Here is a 13,317-nt window from a genome sequence, read left to right on the forward strand (position 1 = left end):
TCATTTTGTTACACGTGGTTGAGAACGTTTTCAAAAGAGTTGGGATGTTCTCCTTTTGAGAAACTGTTCCACAGAAAACCTTCTGTTGCCCATTTCAAGGTTTTTGGGTCTCATGTGAGAACAGAAGCTCCAGGTGGGGTAAAGAATGCCAGAGGCATTTTTGTGGGTTATGAAAAGGGTCTCTACAGAGTAATTTTGTCTGAATCTGGAAAGGTGATTCTCACAAAATTTCTAGAGAGTGCTCCTGAACAGGAGAGAGTGATTGTTCACACATTTCCCACAGGTGATGATGATTCTGATGATGATGATGATGATTTTGATCTTATTGAGTTCAGTAGTACTGATGATGACAGCAATAGCTCAGACAGCTCAGTTGTCACAGTCATTGAGAGGAAATCTCACATAATGTCTAGATCCTCAGAAGAGGAGGATGAACCACTGATTAAGCTTAGTACTGGTTCTCCAGAGAGTCCAAAGGCTGAACCAGAAAGCAAAGAAGAGCAGCACCTCTTACGTCTCTTAGGTCTGAGAGAGCAACGAAGGGTGTACCACCCAAGAGGTATTCAAAAGAGTTTGCAAACCTGGCTATTGCATGTGTTGCTGTTGTAAACGACCAAGGTCAGATTGAAGCTGTGTCTGAGTCAGAGACAAAGGCACAACAGAGAGTTGCTAACCAAGGTAATGCAGATGCACTCATTCCTTGGAAGTCACACAGCCAGAGAGGTACATTGGTAAAACCAGTGGCGGGTAGTTCCAAGGGTGGAACTGAAACAACAGGGGAATGTTATAAGTATAACAACTGTTTGTTTTCTTCTCTGGATGACGCTTTGCTCGCAGCACGCATTGATACTTTAGGGGGAGTATGTTATTCTAAAGCAGCAATGCAGCAGCAAGCAAAGGCTATAGCAGCCAAGACTGCTGCTTGTGGCTGGAAAGCCAAACAGGAAGTTTGTGACTGTTGCCATGGGAACAAAGGGGCAGTCCATTCTGTACTGAGCACCGGATGTTAGCTCAGTGGGTTTGTCATATGACCTGTGCTGGAAGTACTTGGGTGGAGTTTATTCTAACTGCTGATGAGTGCAGACATGTTTTCTCTGTACTGAAGTAAAAGACAGGAATAAAAGATGTAAATAGATTTCTGTCTGCTTCTTTCCCCTCCCTGGGGACACCAAAGGGGAGAGAGAAGCAGTTGGTGTGTTTTCCTCACAGCCTGAGGAAAATCGCCGGAACGGACCTCGCGTATGTTTTATCCTGCCGGGAGTCGCCGGAGGGAGGTCTAAGGAATTCAGCCGGTGCCTGAACAGATAGGCACATACCTCAGGACGGGCCAGAATTCCAACACTTTTTCCCCTCCAAAAATTGAGGGGAAATGTGTGTGCGTCCTATGGAGCGAATGCAGGCTCCTTGGCTTCAGCGATAGCGCTCCAAAGGCTTCACTTTGCTTTCGCTGAAGCCTGGAGAACGAGAGGCGTTGGTGCGCACCGACCACTCTCGCTCTCCAGGCTTCAGGAATAGCCGCGCGCATCCCCTCCGGCAGAGAGAGGCTGCACGGGGCTATGGCTTCCTCTTTAGCCCCGTGCAGCCTCTCCAGGCAGGGAGAGGTTGCGTGGGGCTAAAGAGGAAGCCAAAACAGCGAGCGGGATTCATCCCGCTCGCTGCCTTGGCTTGTGCCATAGCCGTGCGCAACCCCTCCGGCAGGGAGACTGCTCAGGGCTATGGCTTCTTTAGCCCCGCGCAGCCTCTCCTGGCTGGAGAGGTTGCGCACAGCTAAAGAGGAAGCCAAGACAGCGCTGTCTTGGCTTGTGCCATAGCCACGTGCAACCCCTCCGGAAGGGAGAAGTTGCGTGCAGCCTGTACGCTGCTCTTTGGGGCTGGGGTGGGGGTTAAGATTTTTTTTCTTGATTTCCCCCCCCTAAAAACTAGGTGCACCCTATGGTCCGGTGCGCTCTATGGAGCAAAAAATACGGTACTCCTTTCTCCACCAAATGACTTTCTAAAACATTATTCAAAAACATTATAATACCACAATATTATGAACAACATGGAAATGAGTGTTTTTGCACCTCAAAGTATTTCTAACCATATCTATTACATATCTGCAAATTATTCAAAGGAACAATTTGCAAATTAACTTTACAGACTTGGTCAGACTACCATTAAAAACAGACATTGTTTTCTTTTTATTAATCTTGCAACGCTACCAAGAATTTCAGATTCTGCTTTTTACTCAGAAACCCTAGTTTCTGCAATTCAGCTTTACTCCCTGCTTATAGCCAACCTATAGGCTTTAGTCTCATCCAACTCCAGACTCTAAAGGAAGTCCAGAGGTTTGTTTTTAAGACTGGCTAGACTAGTTTTAATAGGTCTTGCCTTGGCTGGGCCCTTCATTTTTCTCAGCCCAGTTGCGATTCATACAGACAGCAGACATCTGACAGCAAAGCCAGCTGTTTTACATCTGCTAAATCAGATGCAGACTCTTAAAAAAAAACTTGCACTTGAATGGCTCAGAGAAACAAAGGGCTATCCGGATTGATATGTTCTTCTCAGACTGGATGACCCTTTTAAACCCTCCTGAGATCAGTTCATGTGGAAAAGTACTTCTGAGAGTGCACCAGACTGAAAAAAGCAGGATGTCTAAAGACTCAGCAAAAAGTGTTCATTGCCTTTTTATAAAACAGAAAAACCCTTAATTAGAAAGAAAACCCATCTTTCTAAAATGAGTGATTCAATGATTGTATCAGATAAGGAGAGAAACGTCCTTTGGGCGAGGTTGGCTTTTCTATTTCCACACCAAATATTATTTTAAAATAGGCTCTCCCCTCCAGAAATAGGCTCTCCCCTCCAGAACTCAAAAGTGCGCACATATCACACACATGCCACATTTTGTCCTCACAATTTGGAGGTAGGTAGGCTGAAAAATGGTTTCTAGCCCAAGGTCATCCAGTGAGCTTCACGGCTGAGCAGGGATTTGAACCCAGGTCCAAGTCTGACAGTTCCTCACTTGATAAATCCAGGGACCAGGAGATGCCAAGGTCAGGTTAATGGTTCCCTTTTATGATTTACAGGCTCATCTTGCTACAAGCTTAAAATCAGCTTGTCCTAATCTCCCAAATCAGGAAACCCTAGGAGCTGTACTACCCAGGTGAGGTCAGGATTCTTGGCAGCCTCATGTCATTGGGGACAATTCATGTCTGTTAAACTTGTATAAATACAGTTTCAGGTTTGTAATATATAGCATCTAATCTTGTTATCCTCTTCTACTGGAACTAGCCTCTATTAAAAAACATTTACTTACCCTAAGCCTTAATAACATAATGAACAGAGCAAAAAGTATACAAAAGCAGCTCCTCAAGAGATTAGGAGTGGAGAAATAGTGTCATTTTGAGAAGTATCACCTATCGGAAGTTATTACCAAGGGGCTGGCTGGAATTAAAAGCAAAGGAATATTTCTACAGCCATATTTCTAGGTTTATAGCACACAGACTTCTGTCAAACAGCACTTATTACTGCTAGGGGTGCTCTAGCTCTGATTCAGCATCAGTAGCCTGAAGGCAAGGGGATTTTCTGATACATAGAAGTGTGGGATGAGCCAGTGTACTCCATTTACCTTATGGCTAATTTCTGTCACTTCCACTAATCCCATACAAGCAAACTGAGCAGCAAAATTTAATAGACCAGACAGGCACCAACTTTTGCTTCTCGATTTCATACTTAAGGGAGACTTGGCACTTCTTTTTTTTTATGTGTTCTGCATGGGTGCATATGCAGATATGCATTCATCAAGTTTCAAAAATCTTGCTTACAATCCTCACCAGCTCAAAACAGGGAAAAAATCAGGTACTTCCATGACCTCATGCTGCATTTGAAACACGGCACAAGGTTGGGACCAGTACCATAAAGTAAGAGAAAACTGCTTAGACCAGGCTCCCTCAACCTCGGCCCTCCAGATGTTTTGAGACTACAATTCCCACCATCCCTGACCACTAGTCCTGCTAGCTAGGGATCATGGGAGTTCTAGGCCAAAAACATCTGGAGGGCTGAGGTTGAGGAAGCCTGGCTTAGACTACGGGTGGCTAACCTATGGAACTCCAAAAGCTGCTGAACTCCCATTAAAGGTAAAGGGACCCCTGACCATTAGGTCCAGTCGCGGACGACTCTGGGGTTGCGGCGCTCATCTTGCTTTACTGGCCAAGGGAGCCGGCATACAGTTTCCGAGTCATGTGGCCAGCATGACTAAGCCGCTTCTGGCGAACCAGAGCAGCGCACGGAAACGCTGTTTACCTGCCTGCCGGAGTGGTACCTATTTATCTACTTGCACTTTGATGTGCTTTCGAACTGCTGGGTTGGCAGGAGCAGGGACCAAGCAACAGGAGATTCAAGCCGCCGACCTTCTGATCAGCAAGCCCTAGGCTCTGTGGTTTAACCCACAGCGCTACCCACGTCCCCACAACTCCCATTACCCTTGACTATTAGCTATCCCAGGCTGGAGCTCATGGGAGCTGGAGGCACATCTTAACTTACTTTAGTTAGGGTAAGGCCTGCAGGGCTTCTCCTGCCTCAACCATTTTTTCACATAAAAAGATAAAAAGGCATATATAGTGAATAGGGAAAACACAAATTAAAATAAATATTGCTGCCCATATTCCTATCTACTTTCACTCCTTTGCTTTTAGGACAATAAAAAATAATGGCCTTATTGTACTATCATCATTTTCTTGTACCGCAATCAACCTTAAAACTTAACTTATGTGGCTTCATTGCACAGGGACAGCCAGATCGCTAGTCCATCCAACCAAGTACTCTATTAATTGGCAGCTGCTCTCCAGTCTTTTCTAGCCTTGGTACCTCATGACCTTTCGGGTGAAGATATCAGGGATTGAATCTGGAACCTTATGCATGCACACGTGTCCTACCACTACAGCTGTTTCCTAGTATTTGGTTGAAAAAAGTGAATACGAGCTATTAAAACCCCAGTGGACAAGTGCCCCATGCCTCAAAGCAAGAAGAACTTGAGTGTGATCCAGCTCATTATCCAGTCAATGCTCTGTACAGGCCTCCATTCCACAAGATCCAAAATAATTTGAATTGTATCCAAAGTTCCTCCTACTCAGAGCAGACCCACTGAACTCAATGGGTGTGGCTAACCTAGTGCCATTTAAGTTCAGTGGGTCTACTTTGAGTAGAACATGGCTGCCTGAGTAGAACATTGCTGGATATATAACCCTTAGCATCCCTATCTAGCTTCTGCAATTCATGAAGAAATAGAAGTGGTGGGGAGACGAGGTTCAAGTAGGTAGAGCTAGAGCATAGCTTTGTAATCATTTTTTTGGTTGTTGCCTTGAAGGAATGACCGGTCTTAGCTAGTCACTGCAGGATCAAAACTGAGACAACAGTGAAGATCGTAATAGTCAGTCACCCTTGAGAAGCACATTTCCCCCTAGATAAACAGCATGAACTTCCGCTTAATGAGCAGGTCTGTAAGGCCTTGTTCTTGTGATTGCTTGAACATGAATATAAATCTCCATGGGGACACTGATAAAGGATAACATGTATGGAGACATTAGGGGCAAGACGTGCGTGTATGCCCCTGCCTCCCACCACAGATACAGCATTCACATGTTCAGACAAAGGCCTAAACATGCCTTCTGTGTTCTAAGTTTGAAATGCACTATCTCCAATAAGCAAGATGAAAAAAAAATACTATTTTCTCCAATGATGCCAATAGTCCCAGGCAAGAAACAAATGTGTAAGCAGAAAGTGCCATTGGAAGAAAAAATTACCGTATTTTTCGCTCTATAAGACACACCAGACCACAAGACGCACCTAATTTTTGGAGGAGGAAAACAAGAAAAAAAAAAATTCTGAATCTCAGAAGCCAGAACAGCAAGAGGGATTGCTGTGCAGTGAAAGCAGCAATCCCTCTTGCTGTTCTGGCTTCTGGGATAGCTGCACAGCCTGCATTCACTTCATAAGACGCACACACATTTCCCCTTACTTTTTAGGAGGGAAAAAGTGAGTCTTATAGAGCAAAAAATACAGTACTTTAGCTGTCTAGCCCCACAGTGTTCCTGCTAACAGCAATATGCTTTTCTGTGCTGCACGAGTGGAAGTAGCTTCTACATGTAAGGAAATCAAGACACAATGGGCACACACATTTTGAGACGGGAAATATCTTTTTACTGGATGATTTTTTTGGAAATCAGTTCCTGACTGTAGATACTGTATATGTCATATTGACTTCAGCAGGTCTTGTTTAAATTCTACTCAATCCACAGCTGGTCAAATTATTCTGTTACAGTATGCAAAAAGAAGAAATTAATGGCAGACGTTGTTCTAGCACATGGAAATACACTGCTGCACATCATGTAAGTCTCACAAGGCAGATCAGGTACACTGACTACCATCTGAGAGCTAGCAAAGCTGGTTTAACCACCAGCAGCATACAGAAAGTAAAAAACTGTAGCTGTCTGTCTGGGCACAGAACAAACTTTTAGTTGAGAGAGGAAGAACATGAACTGTTTCTTTGTTCATTATTCCAATTGTGAATTAATACGCTGTTTGCTTTACTCACCAGGGTAAAATCCCAATGTGGCCCAGGAGTTAGAAATGTGAATGAGCTTCCTCGCCGGAGAGAGTACCTGTGGACAGAAAATGTTTTCTTGTTTATGACAGCAGTTACAAGGAAAACCCTGAAGCTCTTACAGAGTTCCAGGCTGCTTTGCTATCAAGAACATTTAGCACAAGATATACGTACACATGTGTGCATGTGCCAGTGTGCCAAGTGAGCCTTGGCCCCATGCAAGGCAGGGAGCTTTTAAGCAGAGTTACGTGTCATCAGCATTTTCTGACAACCTACTCCAAAACTCTAAATGATCCCACTCAGCAGTTTCATGTCGATGTTAAGCAGCATAGGGAATAAAATTGAAGCCTGGGAAACTCCACACCGATGGTTCCCCAAGCACCACCCTCTGGAAAAGACCATCCAAGTAGGACAGGAACCACTGCAAAGTGCGGCCACCCACCCTAACTCGGACAGCCATTCTAGAAGGATACCATGACTGATGGTATCAAAAGCCAGTGAGAGGTTGAGACTTAACAGGGACACATTTTCTCTGTCTCTTTCCCAACAGAGGTCATCATACAGGGTGACCAAAGCAGTTTCTGTTCCAAAACCAGACCTAAACCCTGGTTGAAATGAATCTATAAAGTGAGTTCCCTCCAAGTACACCTGGACCTGGTCCTTGACCACCCACTCAAGAACCTTACTCAAGAAGGGGAGATAGGTAACTGGCCGGTAAGTTACATAAATGTTTCTCTATAACCAAGCCTTTGGTTAATTAACATTCTATGGCACTTTGTGGGAAGGGGGTTACTGGTTTGTTTTTGTTTTATTATGTATTCTGTGTTCTCATTTTGAATGTTTATGTTGTGAAATGCCCTATGATCTTCAAATAAAGGATGATATACAAATTTTAATAAATAATAATATCATGAAACTGCAGCCCACTAAAATGCCCTCACAAGTAATTCCAGGCCAAGAACTGAGAAGGGAACACTCCATTCCTAACAACTTCCATCTCAGCACCAGTGCTTAGTTTCCAAAATTAGATCTGACTCTGCTCAGGTCTCTGCATGCTTGCTTTCATCAGAACAGAACAGCTGTTTCTGGCTTTCGAGTGCAAGAGAATGGAAAATCTCTTATTTCTTTGCATGATCACTACCTGAATTTTCATAAAGGTACAAAGTAAAATAAATAAATATTGTTATTCTTTCTGTGCTTCTGAACATCTGCCATATGTCAGTGATTTCCATGGAAATTGCAGGTTCTGAGGAAGCCATAGGTTTCTGACAAATTTTCCAACTGCAATGTTGTCTCAGTATTTCAGTGGCCAAATCAGCCTTACAGAGAATGGAACAGTGCCAGGGAGTATTTCATACAATACCACAGTTGTGTGACATACACCTTTTAAGGGTGTTAAATCCACTGCCTTAAGTCATTCTCCAGGACTAGAACAGGCTTAAGCAAATACATTCACTTCCAAGTTTCACTGTCTAATAAGCTTGAGGCACAGACCTTTTCATTTATTTTGGACTCCGTAGCTTTTATCCAAAACTCAGATTTTTAATATCTCAGAAGAGTAGTTTTTATATAATTGGCCAATGACAACACCTAATTTGATCAAATAATGGATTTTTTATTACATGAAGCTCCAACAACTAGCAGGCTATAATGTTTCCACTCTGTGCTTCAGTTTACATCATAGTATTTGGGTGGGTGGAAGTCCTATGAATGCTGTAAACTGTATAACTTCAATCAGTGCTCTGCTGAATCAGTCTGAAACACATGCCTGTTCTACATCATTTACACAGGAGACATGCAGAAACCTGTGCAGGTACAATCTTTAAAAACTGGGAAGAGAAGTCATAGATGGGAGATCTGTGGGGGATGTGGAGACGATTCTGAGAAGAAAAAAAAATCTACCATTTAGCATGTACATTGATGTTGCTGTTACAATGCAGAAGAAAATATTTGTTCTAGCCACCATGGCCAGTAAGATGCTAGTTACTGAACCTGGCTCCTCTCTTGCTACTTCTGCTGGGTAGAATTCAGAGGGCCAGGGCATTGTTCTGTTCCTTTGTATTTACTGATGCTCAGAGCTCTTTGGTGCTATTTGACAAGCCATTTGAGCATACTAGAAACTCTTAAATATTTACTTGAGGAAGACTGAACAATGGCACGACTTCCTCCAGCAAATAGCTGCAATCACTCTGGGATTTGACAGGAAGCTCGTGAGCCTCTCCATTTGTCTATATCAATATGCTAATTCGTCAGTTGCTCACTCCCCCCCCTCCCCGCGCAGAAAAATTGTTGGAGTCACCGACCTCCAAACTGGTGCGGAGGAACTGGATAACTTTTACATCTCTCAACTGCACAGACGAGTTGTTCTTAAGACCGTCCGGGAATACACTATTCAGCCAGCCATAATTTGCAGTTACCATCATCCCAGCCTCTCCTCCAGATCAAGGGAAGTAATAGTGCCACTGTATTCTGCTCTGGTCAGACCTCACCTGGAGTACTGTGTCCAGTTCTGGGCACCACAGTTCAAGAAGGACACTGACAAACTGGAACGTGTCCAGAGGAGGGCAACCAAAATGGTCAAAGGCCTGGAAACGATGCCTTATGAGGAACGGCTAAGGGAGCTGGGCATATTTAGCCTGGAGAAGAGGAGGTTAAGGGGTGATATGATAGCCATGTTCAAATATATAAAAGGATGTCACATAGAGGAGGGAGAAAGGTTGTTTTCTGCTGCTCCAGAGAAGCGGACACGGAGCAATGGATCCAAACTACAAGAAAGAAGATTCCACCTAAACATTAGGAAGAACTTCCTGACAGTAAGAGCTGTTGGACAGTGGAATTTGCTGTCAAGGAGTGTGGTGGAGTCTCCTTCTTTGGAGGTCTTTAAGCAGAGGCTTGACAACCATATGTCAGGAGTGCTCTGATGGCGTTTCCTGCTTGGCAGGGGGTTGGACTCGATGGCCCTTGTGGTCTCTTCCAACTCTATGATTCTATGATTCCAATTTGGAGGTGAGTCAGGTTTTCATCCCTAGGAACATAATACAAGCCAGCTTTCTGAGTTATTGCTCCGCCTAGCTCAATACTGTTTACATTGATTAGTAGCAGCTCTCCAGGGTTCCACAGAGATCTCTACCAGCTGGGACATTTTGCATACAAAACACATACCAGGTCTAGGTCATCCCTAGGAAGCCCTATTACTTTCCAAGTGTCTTTCCAAGGTTCTTAACCAACTTGGGTCCAGGACACCTCATGGAACACCTGATGCCTTATATTCTGTGCTCAATCCCAGCTGTCTTCAGGGGCGTCACTGTTAGTGGTCCCCTATGGCTCAGATGTACAGATGCACTGGCCCCCAGTGGAGTACAGGATCAGGTTTAAGGTGCTGGTTTTAACCTTTAAAGCCCTATACGACCTAGGACCCTCGTACCTATGGGACCGCCTCTTCTGATATGTCCCATGGAGGACCTTGCGGTCTTCAAACAAAAACATCTTGGAGGTCCCGGGCCACAGAGAGGTTACGCTGGCCTTAACCAGAGCCAGAGCTTTTTCGGCTGTGACTCCGATCTGATGGAATGCTCTGTCCCAAGAGACTAGAGCCCTGTGGGACTTGACATCTTTCCACAGAGCCTGCAAGACAGAGCTGTTCCACCAGGCCTTTGGCCAAGGAACAGCCTGACCCCCTCCTTTGGTAATTCTTCACAGAACTCTAGCCCAATGGTTGCCATTAATTTGATTTGAACTGATTTTGTAATGAATTGATTTTAGAATACTGTATTATTTTACTGTTGTTAGCCACTCTGAGCCCGGCTTCGGCTGGGGAGGGCGGGATATAAATATTTTATTTTTATTATTATTATTTCCAAGCAAGAGCCATTGTGGGCCCAATTTTATGGAACTCACTTCCAATTTAATTAAGACAGGCCCCCTTCCCTGTTGAACTTCTGGCACTTACTGAAGACTTATTTAATCCAGCAAGCTTTTAATTGGGATCTGATTTTATTGTTTTAACTCATCTTTAGCCTCCTGTACATCACTTAGAGACAACTGTGATTAAGCGGTAGACAAGCTGTTGAAATAAATATAAATATGTTAATAAATTGTAGGTGTCTTGCTCCATAGTCACAACTTGCACAAGTGCAGTGGTATGAGGTCTCCCTTATCCACATTTGGTCTCATCCAGCAGACCATGGGTAGGTAGGGTAACGCAGCGAACTGAATCCTGTCATTGGCAAATCCGTCATGGAGCAGCAGTCCACGCCATCCACTTGGACAGAACAGAACAGGATATTCTCCTGTTGAGGTTGGATGGTGCCTTTGCTTTGCAAGCAGCCAGGAGTCTGGCCAGCATATCTCAATGTTTATGCCATCTGGTTCTTTTTCTAATTTCTGCTTTGCCTCTCCAAAGATGCTTTGACAGCAAGTTCCTTTTGGCTGCCTGGCTGGAAGCTCAGCTTGTTTGCTTAACCTTCCCCACCCTCTCTCCTTCCAGAATTAATCTGCACCAAGGGAGGTAAACTGAAGAAGGAAAAACAAGAGTGTTTCCCTTCAGCCAAATATACTGGACCCTTGTGGTAGGTTTCCTGTTCTGCCTGCTTAACTCAAAGGAAAGCCTGCTACCCATTCCCACTATATGCATATCTTGTCAATCTATTGTTGTGGAGGAAGCATGCTGGGAACATCAAACAGAACAATAAGCTTGGATTCTTCCCAAAATATAGATAAGAGGACCCTTTGAAGGTCCCAAAAGATGCAGATGTAAAAAAAAATAATAGCAGAGCTGTCAGGTATTCAAAACATTTTTAGTTATGCATCAGTCATCTGCCTTTAAAACAGATGGATCAATTTTAATAAGTCTGCATATTACTAAAAACTAAATATGAATGTCTTATAATTCAACAGAACTAAGTTTCCTTCTTCATTCCTTGCTTGAGCAACACACACTGGTCCATTCAGCCTGAACATTACAGTCCGGATACCTAACACTATTAGACGAGAGACATAGATACTCCCCTTAGGTAGCAGTATATCTTCCAGTCCAGCTTGTCTTCCTCCAAGTCACCTAAATTACTGCAAGTCTCAAAAGATTCCATCAGCATATTCTACTTTGGTAGCTGTTCTGTTTGAGGGTTTGTCCAGAGAGTTTAATCTAGTAACCCTGTTAACTTTAAAACACCCTTCAATGTCCAAAATAAATTGGGTAGCAATTCTCTATTTCCTTCCTCTTTGGCTTCTAACCAGCTTTGTTTTTCCAGTTTTAAAAGACTGGCGCACAGCTCTATTCAGTGATATTAAATGCATATTAAATAATGCATTTTCAGGCAGCTAGATTATGCTAATGACAATTTACAATTACAACAAGGAAATAACCTTCAGCACCCTCTAACTAACAGTTGTAAACAAGGCAGAAACCGAGTAAGCATTTTTAACTCCTAGGTTGGAAAGCGAGTTCTTTCAGCCCAATATATTTGTATCTAGTTTACATCTTTTAAAGCCACAATTCTACATGTTTACTAAAAAGTAAACCCCACTGCACACAGCTTATACTGTTACCCTACTTTTGTTGTTTCTTAAAATATATATACTGTATACAGCTTTTCACATACAGTAAACATAATGTTAAAATTCTTAAATCCTTAGGAGTGGGAAAGGTAGAAATCTCAAATCTAAGCGGAAATTCTACCCTCCGAGAGAAGCAACTCCCAAAACACTCTGGCTGAGCCACTATTTGGCAATCTGCAACTCTGAATCAATTAGCAATTCTAGTGGCTGCTTCTTAATGCAGCAAAACCATGAAAGTGGCACAACTGGGTGGAAAAGTTTAAATAGCAATTGGTGGGTGGGTCTGTGTGCAAAACAATATCTGACCACTGAAACCAAGTGGATCGGACACAGACTGCTACTGTTGATTTCAGGACTTCTTGTACTTTTCAGACAGTCTACAGCAGCCACTACTTTGATCTTTTTATATCCTTTGGGGTTTCTGGGGAAAGTGGCTTTAGACACCTCAGACAGATTTCAGCAATATGGTGCATGTGCTTCCCCCACCTCCTTTTAAATAGCAAAAACAATGGCTGTAATCATAAACACGCCAGCTTTTGAACAAGTCCCATGGCGTAGTGGGACAGACTTCTAAGAACATTTGCCCTCAACTTCTTTGTCCAGCTTGCAAAGGTGAAGCAACACAGCTGAGCTAATCAGAGAATATTAACGAAGTGTCATTATCCACAAGTAATTTATATGATGGGCAGTGGTGATCTGGCATGCTTCCCACATCATCATAGCAGCATGCATGCATCAACCCCGAATTCACCATTTAACTCCTCCACTATCTCCCAACAGCAGACTTCCTATATTGGCAAAGGACCTTCCTTTCATGTTCTCTCCGGATTTTCCTCCCATGGGACTTCTGGTCCAAGTCCAACCTGTAATAGGTTCGGGCCAAGCTACTCTGCAAAGGAAATTAACTCTGGACAACATTCCAAGCTTGCAAAGAGTCACTCATTTGAATCTCTGGATAGAATATGAGCCACCTACAGGTAGAATATGAGCCATCTACAGCATGCACTTGCTTGGGGGTGTCTGCTTCAGTGGCTTAAGGTTCTCACAGTGCCAGAGTCCAGCATACTATTTCAAACCACAAAATGTACTCAAAAGATATTCTAGGCAAAGTGTTATGACGGTGTGACCTCTGCAAGACTCACCGTATTTTTCGCCCTATAGGACGCACCTAGTTTTTTTTG

At 43.5% G+C, this 13,317-nt stretch overlaps 1 protein-coding gene across 1 annotated transcript in view; it reads right to left on the bottom strand.

The window, feature by feature from the left end:
• NET1 (neuroepithelial cell transforming 1) overlaps positions 1 to 13,317 on the bottom strand; it is a 70,550-nt gene that overhangs the window by 40,267 nt on the left and 16,966 nt on the right. The window contains exon 2 of the mRNA XM_081927054.1: positions 6,572 to 6,638. Within this exon, the coding sequence (XP_081783180.1) occupies positions 6,572 to 6,638 (67 nt within the window). The remainder of the gene's footprint in view (positions 1 to 6,571; positions 6,639 to 13,317) is intronic.

Source organism: Podarcis melisellensis (assembly GCF_964234715.1).
Source record: "Podarcis melisellensis genome assembly, chromosome: 10".
Taxonomy (NCBI): Eukaryota; Metazoa; Chordata; class Lepidosauria; order Squamata; family Lacertidae; genus Podarcis; species Podarcis melisellensis.